The 20739-nt window shown below is 32.0% G+C and overlaps 1 protein-coding gene across 1 annotated transcript in view; it reads left to right on the top strand.

The window, feature by feature from the left end:
* Positions 1–20002, top strand: part of LOC139099860 (ephrin-B2a-like) — a 113634-nt gene extending 93632 nt beyond the window's left edge. The window contains exons 2-4 of the mRNA XM_070652406.1: positions 17539–17849; positions 18774–19118; positions 19190–20002. Of these exons, the coding sequence (XP_070508507.1) occupies positions 17539–17849; positions 18774–19118; positions 19190–19332 (799 nt within the window). The 3' untranslated portion in view covers positions 19333–20002. The remainder of the gene's footprint in view (positions 1–17538; positions 17850–18773; positions 19119–19189) is intronic.
* Positions 20003–20739: the final 737 nt, after the last annotated feature.

Genomic DNA, 20739 nt, shown 5'->3' with positions numbered 1-20739 from the left:
ATTCAAGTGTAAAGTCATAAGATAGAAATGAAAGTTAAACGAACGTGTTTGAAGACATAAATGTTGAGAAGTGCAATGATGCTGCAATAATGTTGCCGTGGCAATGACTATGTGTGGAATGGGTGGAAGTGACGGAGGGGTTGAATCGTTTCCATTTTTAATATAAAAGAGGTTATTAAGGAGATTCAGTAAAGATGTTTTTGAGCTGTTTTTATGACTCGAATGGATTTAAAATTATGAGTGAAAATTGTGAGGCAAAAAGGATGACTGAGGAAGTTATTAAGAATTTATTTATGGGTATCATGGGGAGTGGGGTGTGTGCTGTGAGGGGATGGAACTCTGAATTGTTGGAAATTAAATGAAAATATTGAAAAATTTGAAATAAAAATTTGAGAAAAATTTGAAAGATTTAAAAAATTTTTAAAAAATTTTAAAAATTTCAAAAACTAAAAAAAAAATTAAAAATTTAAAATAGGTTAAAAAAATATAAAATTATTAAAAATTTAAAAAATTTGAATTTGATAAAAATATAAAATAATTTTATATCAATTTGAAAAATTCAAAAAAAAACCTGAAAAAATTAAAAAAATTTGGAAAATATTCAAAAATTTAAAAAATTTGAACAAAAGAAAATTAAAAAAAAATATAAAAATTTGAAACAATTCTATAAAAATAAGAAATCTGAAAACTTTCTGAAATTTGAAGTTTTAAAAAATTTTGAAAATTTAAAAATTTTGAAAGTTTTAAATTATTAAACAAATTTAAGAAAATTCAAAACAGTTTAAGAAAAGTGAAAAAATTTTAAAAAATTTGAAAACAATTTAAAAATTTGAAAAAAAATTTAAAAATTTAAAAAAAAAATTAGAAACTTGAAAAAATTTTGAGAAATTTAAAAAAACTAATTCAAATTTTGTGAAAATTTAAAACTGTAGAAGCCGTTACAGAATTCAATTTTTTAAAAACCGTTAAAATATTTGTAAAAATTTAAAAAAATTTGAAAAAATTTGAAAATCTGAGAAAAATTTAAAATTTTAAAAGTAGTTTCAAAATTTAAATTTTTAAAAATCGTAAAAAAAAAACACAAAATTTTTGACCCAAATCAAAAACTTGAAAAAAATTTCAATGAATATATAATATTCATCAATTTCAATTCTTAACAGAATCTTATCAATATAACCACATGTGTAGTTCCACACCCTTTCAAATTTTCTCAAAGTCACCCTCCAATACCATCATAAAAGTCCATAAACACAAGTGAAAAAGTCATAAAATTTAATGAAATGAACAAAATGACTAGAAAAATTTTTTTTTCCACAACAAGAAATTTCATTGTGAAAAATATTTAATTAAATTCATGAAAAGTGATACATTTGATTTAATTTCATTTGTTTCCCCTTCAGTTCCTCTCAGTTCCAACCCCCATCCTCATTGCTGCCTGTCTGAATATCTTCATTAAAATTCCAAAACTGTAAATTGTGTCTCGTTGTGAAGGGTAACAAGTTGATGCAACAGTTAAGGATGACTAACTACCCGTGTTGTGATGGCGACGATGATTATGTGACGGAACTAACTTCCATTTTAGGAATTTTTCTTTTTTTTTTGCATTTTCTAATTTTAAAAAAGTGTAAAAAATTCAAAAAAAGTCGTCAGAAAATCTCTCAATCAGCTTAAGCTGTCACTGTGTCATTCAATGTGACAACAACTCTTTTTTTGTTGTGTCTCTAGCTGCTCTACATCCTCTACATCGTATCTCTATCTCATGTGCACTCGCTTGTGATGGAAAAATTGAGGGAAAATTTTTCAATTTTTCACTTTTTTTTCTTTGCTGTTTTTTTTTGTGCCATAGAAACGAGAAGTCTATCGATGTCAACATTATCATTATCCATCATGATGCATTTACGTTGTCACATATCACACACACACACACACATATGGAGGATGTTGATGGAATATACAAAATAAAGATATAAGAATAGAGAATGAAGCGATGAAAAATTTATTTTGACGTTGAGCAGTAAAAAAATTTATTTAAAGCTTAGAAAGTTTGTTGTGTTGGGAATTGGCAGGGTTGGGTTGATGGATGTGAGGGTTTGGTGTGCATGGGGATTTTTATGCTGTTGTAAGGTTACATAAGGTCAATAGTAAGCTCAATGAGCTAGCTAGGGTGCATTTTGATATTTGAATTTGCAAAAACCATTACAAAATTCAATTTTGTAATTCAAAATTCTAAAAATCGTTACAAAAAGTCAAAATTTCAAAATCCGTTAGAAATTCCAATTTTTGAATTTTTTTTAAGAAATCAAATTTTTTGAAAATTTTTGAAATTTTTTGAAATTTTTTTAAATTTTTTTTATAATATTCAAAATTCTAAAAATCGTTACAAAAATTCAAATCTTCAAAAACCGTTAAAAATTGAAATTTTATTTTTTTTTTAATTGTTTCAAAAATTCAAACTTATGAAAAAACTTAAAATTTCTAAAATTCAAATTTTTAAAATCCATTAAAAATTCAAAATTTTGAAAAAAAACTGTAACAAAATCCAAATTGTAAAACCGTTACAAAATTCAAAGTTTAATTTTTTTTACTAAATTCAAAATTTTGAAAACCGTTAAAAAATTCAAAATTCTGGAAATTGTTACAAAATTCAATTTTTTGAAAACCGTTACAAGATTCAAATTTTTAAAAATCGTTACAAAATTCAAAATTCTAAAATTCAATTGAAAAATTCAAAAAGTGTTCCAATTCCAACCCTGCCCATCCGATAAACACTCACAATATGCAAAATGCATCCACAATTTTATGTCGGAATTTTCCTCGTTAGTTTTGTGTTGTTTTTTTATTTTCCAATCTCTGAAGTGCACGTAATGAAGACAAAAAAAAAAGCTAGATAAAAAAAAAGTCATGCTGAAACTATCAAGCATCCCCATGTGAGATTCAATTTCCTTTTTTGTATGGAAAATTTCTATGCTTTTCCATGGAAATTATGTTACAATGATTTGATGTTGATGTGATTTTTGTACTGTATATGTTGTTGATGTTGAGCATGTGAAGTAATAACTTGGCATGGCTGGGATTATGTGATTGGGAATTATGAAGCATTTTGTCACTTATGGCTCATAATTCGTCCATCAAGTCACCGAAAATTTGAATAAAAATCAAATAAAAAATTTTAATTCATCCACTGAACCTTAATTTGCAGCCATTAAATCATAAAACCAGCTCCACATCCACCAAATATGCCAATTAACAGCTTAAGTTGCCCACATCATGTCACACACACATACATGCCATAAAATATCTGACAAAAAAAAGTCATGATAAGGAACGGACCTTTTTGACTCATAAGGCATATCCAACAGCCGTACTTGAGCCTCATTTTGGTAATTTATATGTGAGATATTCACAAGAAATGGAGTAGATTAAAAGCCTTACGCAATAAAACCCTTTTTTTACTGTTGCTGTTGCTGTTGTTGCTGTTATTGGGTTGAATTAAGGTCACATGATGTATTTTTAAAGTCCTTTTTCATCCTTTTTTGTACAATATAGAAAATAATTCACACTTTTTACTTGTTTTTTGAGGCTTTTTTTGGGTGAGTTTATTTGTGAGGCGTTGGGAAGATTGATGGGGATTTTGAGGGGGGTTGGAGGGGAATTGTCAGTTATTAGGTGGGATTATAAATCGATTTTTGACCCCCTCCATGACGAATACTTCCACTTCCCCACTGCATTGAATTGCCACTAACTAAGGGGATGTTAAAGAAGCTTTGGAGTTTTTGGATGAATTTTGCTAATTTTAAGGTTAAGTTCAATGAGTATTGAGGCAATCAAAAGGAATTAAAAGGATGGTTAATGAGCATATTCTAGGAGAAACATTAATGTTTTCCCAAAATCTGACGCACGGCTAGCTTCGACCAGATTCTATGTAATCCGACTAGACTTATACTAGACTCAACCCAGCCTGAAGTCAAACTTTCTCCACTTTTTCTTCAATGTGTGACTTCTTGGCAACTCTCTTAGTAATCCAACCTACACATTTCACCTCAAACAACTTACCCTTTAACCATCCTCAACATCCACATTCAACTTTAAGTCCAAAAAAACTCAAACAAAACAGAAAAACTCTCAAATGTACACAGAGTATATCCATATAATCACAAATATGGACTTCTCATACCAGTATCAGGCAGCAGTAAAGAATAAGTCCAGTGCGAGGCGTTGATCTCAAGTGTAAACATGAACAATTGTGCTGCTGCTGCTTCAAATGAACAGAAAAGAATAGAAAAAAAAGTTTATTTTTTTTTTCCTTTCTATCGAACTCGATTCGAGCTTCTGAATGTTCAGTACAAAACTCTCCATTGTCGTTTCTTTTTTTTCTGATGTTTGTTATTTGAATGAACTTTAATGGTTCTGTAGTTTTGTGAAATTGGGGTTGGGGAAATGAAAAGTTTGTCATTTTTTTCTCGAGATTTGATAAATGAAGTTAAATAGAAACTTGAAATGTTTTTTTGGGAAAAATTTATTTGCATAAAGTTTTAAAAAAACCGAATGAAATCTGAGACTAAAGGGGATTTTTGGGGGGATTTGGATGTCTGGATGATGAATTATTGGAGTAAATGAGTTGATTTTTGAGACATCATCGACTTTGGATTAAGTTAGTTATTTTAGGTTATAGACTTCCCACCTCGCATTTTTGAGTGGTCATATCTTTTGAAATTTTGGACATTTTTCCAAAATTCCTTTAAAATCTCGAAATTTACATCGGAGCAAAAACAAATTTATCCAAAAAATCATCTCCATCTCGCATTTTTGGAAGGTCATAACTTCTCGGTTTTTGAGCTTTTTTCCAAAATTTCTTCAAAATCTAAAATCTACATCGGAGCAAACAAAAATTCACCAAAAAAATCATTCCCACCTCGCATTTTTGAATGCTCATATCTTCTCCATATTTCAACATTTTTCTAAAATCTCTTCAAATTCTTAAAATTCAAATCGGAGCAAACAAAAAAACAATAAACTTACCAAAATACACTCACAGAAATCACTTTTTAAACCCTTCTAAAATTATTAACCTAAAAAAAAAAATATTAAAAAACTTTCTTCAGATCATAAATCACCACCAATCTTCCACATTACCCCCACATCCAACAACTCCATTAACCTCAATTTGCATTGAATAAAAGAAACAGAATTTTTTTAAAAAAATTACCATGCAAACTACTTCCTTAATCTATCTCCCATAACTAGAGCATAACAGAAAATAAGCACAAAACAAAAAAAAAAAAAAAAATCTCCCCAAAAAAATAAAGAAATCCATTAACAACATTTGGCAAGATTCAGTAGAATAGAAAAGGCTTAAAAATATAAAATAAGGGAGGTGAAAAGAAGCACAACTTTTCATTCAATATGTGACCCGACACGTCTCACTTACAATCTTCATTCCTCTTCTTACTTCTTACTTTTAATAGAAAAATGTATGAAAAAAAAGTTCTTTAGAAATTTATAAGAAAATAAAGTTCAAAATGTGCAATGTTAGGAAGTTTTCTTGTTTTGAAGTGATTGTTGAGAAGGTTAACAGAGCGGATTGAAGAAGTTGAGGAACAAGATTTGAGTTTTGTGGATCATATTTTGGGGAAGACATTACTGGGTTGGTTGAATATGGAGCATAAGTGTCAATTTTGTTCAAAATATTGATTTGAACTAGAATTTGACAATTTTGTCGAACCCGTGCGTCATATTTTGGGAAAGGTATTAATGTCTCCCCCAATATGACACACGGTAGCTAATTTTATGTGGATTTAGGCTACATATTGATCAAATATTAAAGCACAGCTGTCAATTTAGTTCTATTTAATCACAAATAGTAGAATTAAGCAATTTTTTGATGAGCTTATGCGTCATATTTGAGGAAAACTTTAAAGTTCGTTCCAAAATATGACGCAAGTCAGCATATTATGTTGAATATTTTGCCAAATATATGGGAAAACCATCAATTTTGATTAAAATATTCATTAAAAGTTAGAATTAGGCAATTTTATTGAATTCGTGCGTTATATTTGAGGAAAACATTAATGTCTCTCCCAAAATATGACGCACCAACTTATTATATTGATCCAAACTACTCTCAATCTAATATTAAAGCAACTAACCTCAAAACTACTCAACAACAAGCACTACAACACCAAAACATAAATTCTAACCTCAAAATCAATTCCTCATCTTAATCTCAATACTTGCTCAATATCTTGAGTAGACCCAAAAAAAAGCTCTCAAATACCAAAAACAATTCAATTCAAAAAATAAACATCAATTTTAAAGCACTCAACGCAGACCCCCTAAAAAAGGGATTCATAAACTTTCATGATCGTCATTATATCTCACTTTAAATCCAACATGACATTTTATTCAAGCTTCAAACTTCCTTTTTTTTCGGAGAATATGAAACTTTTTTTCTGTACACAAAAATTGCTCGTTGTTCCTCTCACAAGTGAGCAAGCAAGCAGTAGCAAAAAAAAGGCCTTCAAGATGACAAGACAAAGTATTGAAAAGAAGGAACAGCATAGCAAGCACAAAAAGGTCAGAAAAAGAGCTTACGGCATGCGGTAAAAATTTGATTAGATTAAAGCATTAAGGATTAGGAATTAAAGCATAAGAAGGAACTTTTCCCAAAAAAAAATAAAAATTGGATACTGAAAGTAATTGAAATATTTATGGACATGTTTTCTGTATCATTCTGTTAATTCCGGGGGTACTGTATCAAGGGTCAGTGAAGATTATTTTGAATTATACCGACTGGATTTTGATGGAGATTATCGGTGGAGGACGAAATGGATATCTGTTGATGGATGGATGGATGTTTGAATTTGGAGATTATGATAAGGATGTTGTGGAATTTTTTGTGCTTAATGCTGAATATTTTTACATTGATAATTGACATGATGTAACCAGGAGTCTCGAAAAGCACATGACGTATACCATAGGCTATCGTGACTCTGTCTCATGACCATGTTCAATGACGATCCGGCATCAGAATCTTTCAGGTCAAAGCCAAAGATGAACTGAAGCTTAAATAAACATGGTAAGCCAACGTGCGTCATATTTTGGAAGAAACATTACTGTTTTCCCCAAATATGACGCACGAGTTCACCAAAAATTGCCAAATTCTAATTTTAAATGAATATTTTTGTCAAAATTTACTGTTGTAGCTCAATATTTTATAAATTCGACATAATATGCTTACGTTCGTCATGTTTTGGAAGAAACTGTAAAGTTTTCCTCAAACATGACGCACAAGTTCATCAAAAATTGCTTAATTCTATTTTTTGTATGCATATTTTGAATATAATTGATTATTTTCTTCAATATTTGATCAAATTGTGTCTTAAATAAACATAATATTGGCTGCCGTGCGTCAAATTGGGAGAGACAGTAATGTCTTTTCCAAAATATAATGCACGAGATCACAAAAAGCTGCAATATTCTAATTTTTGAGCATATATTGAACTCAATTTACAATTGTGCTTTAATAAATGATGAAATATTCGACATAATATGCTGTCTTGTGTCATATTTCTGATTCTAAAGCTTGAAACAGGTGCAAGCAGTAAGTTCTCTATTTCTGACCATGACGTACATTACCTCCAATTCCATCAAACCCCAAAAATAAACTCACCTCGCTTATCAATTCAAATTAATCATAAAACTTCATGAAATATTCACAAACTCATCACTTAACCTCAATTTACGAATAGTCTCCCAATAGTCCTCAACTCTCCAATTCCCAATCCTATCATTACAAGTCATATTCCAAAAAAATATTCAATATCCAAATTCGGAATTACATGGCATTGACACGTAAAAGAAGAAGGAACAGAAAAACCAGCAAGCCAGTAAAATGACTCAACTTTATCCATCAAAATCAAGAAATTTTTCCTTTTCTATTTTCCAATTCTGTTAAGAAGGCAGCAACATAAAGGAACAAGAAGTGAAAACCGAACAAAGGCCAGAAGCGGCAAAACCGAATGAAAAAAAGAAGTCAGGAATAAAGATTAATGATTGTTTTGTTTTGTCCTGACTTTGATTCTCTTCCGTTTTTTCTTCTATGCCTTCTCGTGCCTTCTTTTCTGTTCTGTTCCGTGTTTTGTGTGTTCTTACTCTATGTACTATTGAACAACTAGACTTTTGTGATAACCCAAAATACAATGAAGAAGAATTGGTAAAGAAAAAAAGTCAAATGGAACTCAGTCGAGTGGCAATGTTGATGACTCATGATGTTGTTTTCTGTGATTTACTTGAAGTATTTTGGGATTTTTTTGGGTAGGGTGGTGGTTTTGGATTGGGGGTTTGAGGACTTATTAGGGAGTGGGGAAATTGGATTTTTGAACACTTACTCCTCCTACTCTGACCTACTCCCCTCTACTCCAACTTCCTTTTCCTTACTTTCACCAACTCTCCATATTCTGGCCGCCCCCCACTCCCACTTCCCCTCCTATTTCCTGCTATCCCCTCTTACTTCTTCTTATACCCTCTTGTTCCCTCCTACATCCTCCTACTCTATCCTAATTCACCTTTCCTCCCCCCTACTTCCCTCTACTACCCCTTACTAACTTCTACTCCTCCAAAGTAACCCCTACTCTTCACTACTTATTCTAATCCCCTTCTACTCACGCCTAGTCTTCGCTACTTCCACCAACTCCCATTTACACCCCGCTACTCTCCCTTAAACCCCCATACTACTCCCTCCGACTCCCTTAGATTCACTTTTACTCTCCCTTAAATCCTCTTACTGACCTCTGATTCCCCGTACTTCTCGCTTGTCCCCTATAGTCCCCTTTACACCCTCCTACATTTACCCATAACCCCTTCCTCCCTCCGAAATTAAATTTCTAATCATTTCGAGAGATCCTTGAGGAAATCAAAATTTATTCTATGTGGCTCGGACAAAAAAAAATCATGTTTGTTTGTTAGCTTTTCTGTCAGATTGCAGATGCAGAAATTCAAACAATAAAAATGTGCAGGTATTGTGATGGCTATGCGGTGAGATTTTTTTGGGACACAGATGGTAGTGGAATTGATGGAACATTGAGCAAGGCTTAGTTACTAATTTCGGTGGTCGGACAGATCATTAGTGAGCCATGGTGTCTATTTGTTGGCATTTGTGGCTGACTCTGTCGCTGGCTACCGTCTGCCAATTACAAATTCCAAAGGCTAGACTGTCTCCTTCAACAGCCCCTTTAATTAGTCTAAGAATGAATGACCAACCACCCCTTTTAATGGCGTATAGACTGAAGTTGAGTGTCATATTCCCTCCAATCATCAGTAGTCCCCAGGGCTCCCCGCTTGAACCCCATCACATTATTGTACCCCTAATAGTTTCGTAACGGTTGAATTCTGATTATATTTTCGGTCTTACTTTGAACAAAGTTGAACCAGGTAACAGTGTCATAGCCAGAAAGAGAGGAGCAGAGAAAGGGGTAGGGTGAGTGGTGGGGGTGGGAGGGGTGTGGGGAGTGGGTGAATTGATATGAATGGTTAGGATTAAATTGAAAAATCCAATCAAATATAATGAATTTTTTCAAAATGGAGGCTGGAAGCAGGAATTAGGGACAGAGAAGAAAGTGACTCACCCACTTGTATACCTGTGTACCACCCCTGCCAGATGAATTCTAGAAGCTTTTCCTAAATTATACCAAAATCCTCAATCCTCAATCCACAACCAACATTTTATCAATCAATCAATCAATCACTCAATCACATCCCTTTAATTCCCTTTCATTCACTTTCCAGGAATTATATTCCATTAGTCCAATACAGTCTACCTGCCTACCTGCCTACACATCACTCACAATTATGACAAATTGTTGGAAATATTTCCTCATTCAACCGCAATTTCTCAATCAAATATTCATCATTTTAAACCCCAAAAAAAAACAATTTATGAAAATTTCCCATATGGATATCCCCATATTGGATATATAGTCCAATACCTCTATCAATGTTTACAATGAACATGCATTACAATTCATTATTCATTTACAAGCTTAAAATCAATATTTTTACATTGCTGTATAGCTGGATATGCTTCAGTATTGAATTTTGAATCTAATTGATTCTCATACCCTATCCTACCCAACCCCACCCCCCAGGGGGTGTCGAGTAGCTTTAGCTTTACAAATCATCCATTTTTCCATATGTTTATGTTGTGCTTATCATCATCCATCTTCTCTACGTACACAACATATATATTTGTATGTAAATCCAACATATTTTGCTGTATGTCATCGCATCAAGTTGCTCCTGTGTGCTGCTTTGGCATCATTCTTTACAGGGGTGTAGTCAGACAATTTTCCGTTATTTTTTGAAATTTTTTATAAAAATCAGAGAAAATATTCAAATATTGAAAAACCGTTACAAAATAAACGATTTTTCAATTCGTCCAATTGCCTCAATTGCCCTTAACTTCCCCTAATTGCCCTCAATTTCCCCAATTGCCTTCAATTGCCTTCAATTGCCTCCAATTGCCCCAAACTTCCCATAATTTCCCTCAATTGTCCCCAATTGCCCTCAATTGCTCTCATTAGCCCTCAATTGCCCTCAATTGCACCCAATTGCTCCCAAATTGCCCACAATTGCCCCCAATTGCCCTCAATTGCCCCCAATTGCCCTCAATTGCCCCCAATTGCCCTCAATTGCCCTCAATTTCCCCCAATTGCCCTCAATTGCACCCAATTGCCCTCAATTGCCCTAAATTGCTCCCAAATTGCCCACAATTGCCCCCAATTACCCTCAATTGCCCCCAATTACCCTCAATTGCCTCCAATTGCCCCTAATTTGCGCCCCAATTGCTCCCAATTGCCCTCAATTGCCTCCAAATGGCCTCAATTGCCCTCAATTGCCCCAAATAGTCCCCAATAGCTTCAAATTGCACCATTTTGCCCCTAATTGCTTTCAATTGCCTCCAATTGCCCTCATTTGCCCTCATTTGTCCTCAATTGCCCCATTTGCCCCCCAAATGCCCATAATTGCCCCAATTGCTTCAAATTGCCCTTAATTGCCCCCAATTTCCCCAAATTTTCCCAAATTTCCTCCAACTGCCCTCAAATGCCCCTCAACCCCCCAATTGCTTCCCCTTAAAAAAATTGTGGAAATGTAAATCGATAAATAAATAATTTATTGCCATTCACAATTCATTTCGCACTATGGGTTGTTGTGATGCTTATGTAAACAGTATTAAAGCTTATGAAGAAGCATACAATATGTTGATTATGTGGATATATATTAAGGATGTATGTATGCGATATAAAAAAGCTTTCTATGAGGATCGTGCTGTTTATGATGAAAATTGTTGATTGTTGTAGAATTTTGTGGGGATTTTTTAGTGGGGTGTTAGGGTTGGTATGGGGCAGGTGTTTATCAATAGGGGCCATAGGGGACACGGACCTCCTCCCTTTGAGAATTGGAAAGCCATTTATTTTTAAACGGTTTTTTTATTTTTAAATTTTTTGTGTGCTTTTAAAAAAAAAGAAAAATTTTCTGATTATGCCCCTGGTATGGGGTATTGGGTATTGGGGATACGTGATGATAAGTGTTGATTTACGGATGTACTGATGGATTGGATTGAGATTGATTTTTGTAGATTTGGTTAAATTTTAGTGCCAATTTATGATGAGTTGAGGCTCATAACAAGACTCAGTGGTATATTATAGTACAATGCACACGAATTCAGTCACTTTTGGCTCAATACCGCAAGTTGTACACTACTTATGTCACTTTTGGTTCACTTAAGACACAAATTTTGACAAATTGGATTCATTACAGTACGTTAAACACTACTTTTGACATGTTTAGCTTCATTCTCGTACATAATACGCGCATTAAGTCAATTTTCGTTCATAACCGTACGTTTCATACGAATTTTGACACGTTTGGCATCTTTTTGTTCCTTTCCACACGTTAGACACAAGTTATGTCACTTTTCGATCATTTCCGTGCCTTAAAACCAAGAACAGCATACCACATCCTGTCAATAACATCCCCCAAACCTGTAACCCCACAAAATCACCTTCTACACCCCATAACCTCCTCTCACATCACCTTACACCCCCACAAACTGTTCATCATTACACCTAATACTCCTGTACCTCATAACACATGCCATTCCATACATTCTGTGTAATTTCAACAGCTGCAATTGAATAAAAAAGTTCCTTGCAACTTCCATTCATCATGTTTATGACTAAGTGGTTGTAATGTTGATATGCTGTGCTTATTTACATTGCATGCTGCTTCCTTCATACTCTTGCTTGCTTGCCAGAGAACATATGATAAAGGAACCGACTGTTCCTTATTTATGCACATTTTTTTCGGATAAAAAAATTCACTTTTATTTACTAACAAAACAAGATTATCGTTTGTTATATTTTTATTATCATTATTATTGCTACTTACATTATTGTTATGATGACTGTTATGCTGAATGTTACTGAATATTATGCTGAGTGAATGAAAAATTTTCGTGCTTTCGGGGGTTTTTTCTGAGATTTGACGATTCAGATTTTTTGCTTCTGATTTTCCGAGAATTTGTTGAGAAATTTTTGTGAATATTTTGTTTAGTAGCTTGATTGTGCTTTCTTTTTTGGAATCGTAATTTCTGAGAACGATTTGATGATTTTTATTGGAATTTATTTTTTTTTGGGGGAGGAAGAAGACCAGGGGGAAGACATTAATGTTTCTTGTTGAATATGACGCATGTTCAGCATGTTCTTGTTCAATTTTCTATAATTCACATGCTTGGGGTCATTTGTAGTCATGCTGAGGATGGATGGGGTGAGAAAGGCAACCATTTGAGTCCATTTGTGTCCGGACTTCACTTAAGTCATACTTTGAGGTCAGATCGAAGTTCAAATAGTCCAATTAGAGCCCAAAAGAGTCTATTCTGGATCTGGTGTGTCCAAAATGACAATGAGCGTGTCCCGGAGATCAGGAGTGGAGTCTGACCTCCCAGAGTCCTACCAACTATCCTTCCAACACCTCCACATCCTTCCCTCCAACAACATCAATTTAATAAAACATAATTTAAAGCTTCCAATTCCAATATCCCCCCAAAACACAACTTCAGTTCCATGTTAAACCAATCGACCTCTCGTCGTCTCTCAATTCATCTCAAATTCCGTGAGTTTTGTGAAATCAAAGCATTTATGCAGCAGCAATACACAACACAGAAAAACTCCCAAAAACATTCTTTGCTGTTCTCGAAAAATACAAAAAAAAAAAAATAAAAATTTTAAATTCATACGAAAACGTGCGTATGAAAATTTGATTCATCTACACGCGAACGATCGACGTATTATACTCGAGAATTCAACATGGAATATACAGCACATATATAGCATAACCGAATGAATGAGAAAACATGTCAATTGCAAATGATATGTTGTGACAGAACAAGAAGCACATTGAATCGTTATGACAATTTTTTTTGCATTTTGAGGAGGTTGCGATAGCACTGAGTCCCCGTCGATACGTCGAAAATCATAACAAATGGACATCATTTGTATTATTTCTCTTTTTTTGTGCTGTATGCTGTATGTCGTCTGTTGTTTTCCGTATGTACGACGAACATAATCGATGGAGAGAAATGAAGCTCACAGATTGAAAGTGGGAATAGTGTTTTGTGAGTTTGGGGATGTGATTGGTGATGTTTTGGGGATGAAAGCGCATTATAGAGAAAGTGGAGCGCACTATATAGATGATAAAGCATATTATAGGCAGGATGAAGTGTATTATACAAAAGATTAAGCGCATTATAGAAAGGATAAAGCGCATTATAGATAGGATAAAGCGCATTATAGATAGGATAAAGCGCATTATAGATAGGATAGAGCGTATTAAATTGAGAAATAAGCGTATTATAAAGAGGAAATTGAGCGCATTATAGAGAGAAATAAGTACAATTTAAGGCAACTGAAGCGCAATATAGATATAATGTGCGCATTATAGAGAGGAAAATGGAGGGAAAGGGCTTGATCAGGACAAACCGACATAATCATCACCCCCTCTCAATTCAGTTCCAGTTCTCCATTTTTTCTGTGTGTATCATAGCAATTTCGAATTAAATTTTTTATGCTCTGGCACCGCTTCTAGGCACAATATTCTTTTGACTACTGCAAAAAATCTCTGAAATATTTTTTTGATGTCAATTTCATGTTTGCACAACTGAACTGTGCAAAATCAACGATGATGGTAGAAATTGAAAAGTAATTGAATGTTCAGAAAAAAAAGACAAAAAAATTCTCCATGGACAGTTATTAAATTTTTTTGGGTAGGCGATATTGGCAGTTCTGTTTGATGTTTGAATTTTAATTGATGACCGTTTTTTGTTTGGCTAAAGTTCAATTATTATTTTGGGATTTATTGAGAATTATTTCAAAATTGTAAAAAATTGGACAGTTTTTTGGGATTTGGATAAGCTTGAAATTTTTAAAAATTATAAAAATAATTAAAAAAATTTAAACAAATTCGAAAAAATTCAAAAAAATTAAAAAAAATTAAAAAAAATTTTAAAAAAAATTTAAATATTTTTTAAAAATTAAAACTTAAAAATTCAAAATTTTTAATTCATTTCAATATTAATTTTAAATTTTTAAATTTATATTTTTAAAAAAGTTTTAAATTTTCGAATCTTTTTTAAACTTCTTTAAATTTTTACAATTTATTTATTATCTTAATTAAAAAAATTATTTTTTAAAAATATTATTACATTTCAATAAAAAATCCACAAAAATTTCCATTGAAAAAGTTATTAAAAAATTAATTTTTATGGCTGCAATTTTAATTCCGGCTTTTAAATAATTTTGCGTCCATTTTTCCAATTTCGCATTATTCATATTTACGCATTTTGAAGGATTCATTTAATTGAAATTGAGAAAAAAAGAATAAAAAAAATCATCAAAAGAAATGCTTTTTGTGCCTGTGTAAGTGAAGAACATTCAATCACAAATCACAGCATTCAAGGCCTGAAAAATCACGCAATTGAACATTTTTTCCTCTTTTTTTTTGTTTTCAAGTATCTCATTTTTTGATTCCTTCCGTAATTTATTATTTAGTCACGTGTTTGTAATATTATTAAAAATAGACTACAAGGGGTGGGAATATTTGAATTCTATGTGGAAATTCAAATTTGATGGATTTTTTATTTATTTTTTTATTTAAAAAAATTTAAAAAATTTTAAAAAATTTAAAAAAATTAAAAAAAATTTAAAAAAATTTAAAAATTTAAAAAAATTTAAAAATTTAAAAAAATTTTAAAAAATTAAAAAAATTTAAAAAAGTTTAGAAAAATTAAAAAAAAATTAAAAAAAATTAAAAAATTTTGAAAAATTTAAAAAATTTTAAAAAAATTAAAAATCAATTTAAAGATTTGTAAAGTTTCAACTTTTAAAATAATTGTTTTTTTTTTTTAATTTTTAAAATTTTTTTTAAATGTTTTCAAAATTTTTTTAGTTTTTTCAAAAATTTTATAAAAATTTCTAAATTTTTTAAACTTTTTTAATTTTTTTTTTGAAATTTTTGAGTTTTTTTTTAATTTTTGAATTTTTTTTAAATTTTTTCAACTGTTTTTTTCAAATTTTTCAATTTTTTTCATAAATTCCCATTTTTGGGAAAATTCCTATCTTCAAAATTGTCCATCCCTTGAACTACTCCTCTATCCTCTATCCTTATGACTTCCTCTTTCTCTATTCAATTCACACAATACTGATAATGATGAACAAAACACAAAAAAAAGAAAGCATAAAAAACTGTAAACATCTTGAATTACATTTACGCCTATGCACGCGTAATGACTTATGCGAATATACAGTAATAATGCTCTAAAAACACACACAGTGATCCCTCATAATTTTAACAATGAGATGTGGAAGTGAAATGGAGAGATATTGTTTAAAGCACTGCAATGCGTGCAGTATGTAGTTATGTGTTGAGTGGATGTGTATAATGCATTTCTAGGGGTTCATTAAGAGGAAATAATAAATGCTGTTATTACGTAATTAACAAAAAAAAAGAGAAGTAAGGGATGGATGTAGTTTAAATACAACCCCGATGTGAGCGAGAGAGAGTGAAATGGAGAGAATGTTGAATTAAGCATGTGAAGGATTTTGTGTTTTGAAATTAAAAAATAGTTGGAAATGCCAACGATTCTCATGAAATCGAGGATATAGAGCATCTAGACGACTTCAGCAAAATTAGTTCAGCAGTGCTGAATTCAGCAATTTTAGTTCAGCAGTGCTGAATTCAGCAACTTTTGTACAGAACTGCTGAATTCAGCAATCTTTGTTCAGCACTGCTGAATTCAACAATCTTAGTTCAGCACTGCTGAATTCAGCAATTTTAGTTCAGCAGTGCTGAATTCAGCAACTTTTGTACAGAACTGCTGAATTCAGCAATCTTTGTTCAGCACTGCTGAATTCAACAATATTAGTTCAGCACTGCTGAATTCAGAAATTTTTGTTCAGCACTGCTGAATTCAGCAACTTTTATTTAGCACTGCTGAATTCTGCAAGGTTAGTTCAGCACTGTTGAATTCAGCAATTTTAATTCAGCACTGCTGAATTCAGCAATTTTAGTTCAGCAGTGCTGAATTCAGCAACTTTTGTACAGAACTACTGAATTCAGCAATTTTTGTTCAGCACTGCTGAATTCAACAATCTTAGTTCAGCACTGCTGAATTCAGCAATTTTTGTTCAGCACTGCTGAATTCAGCAACTTTTATTTAGCACTGCTGAATTCTGCAAGGTTAGTTCAGCACTGTTGAATTCAGCAATTTTAGTTCAGCACTACTGAATGTAGATTGTTTAGTTCAGCACTGCTGAATTCAGATTGTTTAGTTCAGCACTGCTGAATTCAGCAAAATTGACTCAACGTTTTTGAATTCAGCAAAATTAGCTCAACATTTATGAATTCAGTAAGATTAGTTCAGCTTTGCTGAAATCAGCAATGTTTGTTCAGCACTGCTGAATATAACAATCATAGTTCAGCACTGCTTTATTCAGATTGTTCAGTTCAGCACTGCTGAATTCAGATTGTTTAATTCAGCACTGCTGAATTCAGCTAATTCAGCGCTTTTCTGAATTGATCAGAGCCAACTAAGACAGCTGCCATATAGCCATCCATAAGCCCATGCCAAACAATACTAAAAAATAAGGCTATCCATAAAATAAAGAAGTACATCACTCATATGCGTTATAATAAATACAGCAGCGGTATTAATAACTCCAAGGGATAAAGCAGAAGAAAAAATACACTTGATGGGATTCAATGCGTACATTTGTGTATATGTGCCTGTATGTATGTACACCGAGTGCTTCACATGAAGTGTAAAAATCATTAACGTAAACGAAAAAAAGGAGAGATTTTTTGCAATATTGAGGGTGGGGTGTGGGTGGTGGGATTTGGTGCTAATTTTAAAGTTCATTGACATGCCCCGGAAGGGGTTTGAAACTAAGACAAAATTTTAATTTCACATTTTTTTCCATCCAATTTCAGATTTCGAATAGACAACAACGATCATGTGATTGACGTTAATCGTGGTAATTTAAAATTTGAATACGATTTAGTGCACATAATATGTCCATATTATGAGGCTGGTACGAATGAGAATGAAACGGAGCGATACATCATTTACAATGTATCAAAAGTTGAGTATGAGACGTGTCGTATAACGAATCCAAATCCACGCATTATAGCTATTTGTGATAAACCATTTACATTAACACTTGTGACGATCTCATTCCGACCATTTACACCGCAACCTGGTGGATTAGAGTTTAAGCCTGGAAATGATTATTATTTTATATGTGAGTATTTTTTTTTGATGGATTTTATGCATCTGCTATTTGTGGCTGCTGTTGTCTATCTATTGATTGATTTTTTGTTCTGCCAAATTAATTTCCATTTTGCTGTGCATTTATTGTGCCTATTGTGATTAATTGACAGCATATTTAAAGCTTCCTGTTGAATTCAGCTCATAATTAATTAAAATTGCTCAATTCAGCAGTGCTGAACTCTCTGAGCTCGCTGAATTCAGCAGTGCTGAACTCTCCTTGATTCAGTTGTATTGAACTATTTTATCTCAGCAGTGCTGAACTATCTGAATTCAGGAGTGCTGTACTATTTGAATTCAGCAGTGCTGAACTTTTTTGAATTCAGCAGTGCTGAACTTTTCTGAATTCAGCACTGCTGAACTTTTCTGAATTCAGCAGTACTGAACTTTTTTGAATTCAGCAGTGCTGAACTGTCTGAATTCAGCAGTGCTGAACTTGTCTGGATTTAGCAGTGCTGAAAAATTTTAATTCAGTATTGCTGAACAATTTTAATTCAGTATTGCTAAACTTGTCTGAATTCAGCAGTGCTGAACTGTCTGAATTCAGCAGTGCTGAACTATCTGAATTCTACAGTGCTTAACTTGTCTGAATTCAGCAGTTCTGAACTTGTCTGAATTCAGCAGTGCTGAACTATATGAATTCAGCAGTGCTGAACTATCTGAATTCAGCAGTGCTGAACTATCTGAATTCAGCAGTGCTGAACTATCTGAATTCTACAGTGCTTAACTTGTCTGAATTCAGCAGTTCTGAACTAGCTGAATTCAGCAGTGCTTAACTTGTTTGAATTCAGCGTTGCTGAATTCGCTAATTTCAATATTGCTGAATTCAGCTGAGCTGAATATACTGAATTTGGATTTCCTGAGCATCAGTAATAATAAAAATCTCAATCCATTCCAGCAACATCATCAAAAGACGACATTCATAGACGTATAGGCGGCCGCTGTACAACAAATAATACCAAAGTGATATTCAAAGTATTTGGCGGTGAAGAGACCCAAAGGACAACCGTGTCACCGTCAACAAATGACAAACCGCCACCATTTAATGACTGGAAGACTCACGATGACTCCAGTGACAGTACAAATAGTGAAAATGATGAGTCAAATAAAATAAATTATAATCATGACTTTGGTCACGGATTTCATTCAACACAACGTCCATTTTTCGTCAATAGTAATAATAATGTTAACAATAATGATAATTTTAATAATATTAGTGGTAGTAAGCCACCGAAAAAGACTAGTAAGTGCCATAAAATTGGGTATATCCTCTGATGCAGCCTTATTGATTGATTTTTTCCTTTATGTCCACAGACGAACACGATACCCGTCAAAATGAAGTAGTTAAGAACGAAGAGTTGACATACAATAATGCCACATCGAGATCAAATTACGCCCTAAGTGCCGCCCTCAGTTGTCTCATCATCATACTTATGCGAAATGGACGAAGCACGTGAAATTCTATATAGTTATTTACAGTATAGGCATATATATATAAAATGTGAAAAAAAGGTTCTTTAAGAATGAAATTTTAGGAATTTTTTTTGTTTATTTATTTTTTTGTTTTATTATGAATGAATGGAAGTTGGAGGGGTTGATGACCCCCTACACATAGGGGACGATAAAAATTTCACTTAAAATTGAGACACTTTTAAATTATTTATTTTAGATAAATTCAAAATTGTGCATTCCATGTTCCGCGTGGAAGTTTTTCCATTTCACGTGGAAGTTTCATAATTATTTAAAAAAACGCTTTTTAGTTCAATAATTAATTAAGTTATGCTTGATAAACAAACAATAGTCTTTTTAATTTAAGAATAATCAAATGATTCCATTTAGCGTGGAAGTTCAACAATTACATTCATCAATCAAACAATAGATTAATATTCTTTCAATTTTTAATTAACATTTAAGACAATCTAATAATTTTTTTTAAACATAACCTACAAATCTGAATTAGAAGCCATTCCGGACATCAAAAATGACATAATATAATACTTGTGTGAAGTTAGCAATAATTTACAGTTTTATACATTTGCACATCATTTTACAATAGGCGAGAATAATCAAAAATTATTTTAATTTGAGACAATTTTTTTCATACTCAGTTCATCAATAATTAACATTATTGTGGATTTTTAGGTGAGATTTTGGAATGGAAATTAGAAATTTTAATTTTTTCACTTTCGAAAATGATTTTTTCACTTTCGAAATTGAATTTTTTACTTTCGAAATTGAACTTTTCACTTTCTAAATTGAATTAATTTTTATAATTGAACTTTTTTCTTTCGAAGTCGAAAATTTAACTTTCGAAAATGGATTTTTACCTTACGAAATTAAATTTTACACTTACAAAATTCGATTTTTTATTTTCGAAATTTGAACTTTTCACTTTGGAATTGAAGTTATTTATGAAATTGAATTTTTCCTTTTTGAAATTGAATTTTTCACTTTCGAAATTAAAGTTTTTACTTTCGAAATTGAACTTTTTACAGTCGAAATTCAAATTAAATTGAATTTATTTTCGAAAATTGAACTTTTCACTTTCGAAAATGATTTTTTTACTTTCGAAATTGATTATTTTCACTTTCGAAATTGAATTTATTTTTTACTCGAAATTTTTCACATTTTAAAATTAAATCTTTTCACTTTCGAAAATGAATTTGTTTTCAAATCTAAATTTTTCACTTTCGAAATTAAGTTTTTCACTTTCGAAATTAAAAATTTCACTTTCGAAATTGAATTTTTCACTTTCGAAATTGAAATTTTTGAGATATTTAAACCAGTTTAATCAAAAAAATTTCAATTTTTAAGCCAAAAATCCACCTAAAAATTGAAATAAATAATTTAAAAATTTACAATAG

Source organism: Chironomus tepperi, unplaced genomic scaffold (genome assembly GCF_022539635.2).
Source record: "Chironomus tepperi strain 1889 unplaced genomic scaffold, CSIRO-AGI_Ctep_v1 contig_486, whole genome shotgun sequence".
In the NCBI taxonomy this organism is placed as follows: Eukaryota; Metazoa; Arthropoda; class Insecta; order Diptera; family Chironomidae; genus Chironomus; species Chironomus tepperi.
The sequence above is the reverse complement of the archived record's forward strand: the minus strand, read 5'-3'. Positions and strand labels throughout refer to the sequence as shown.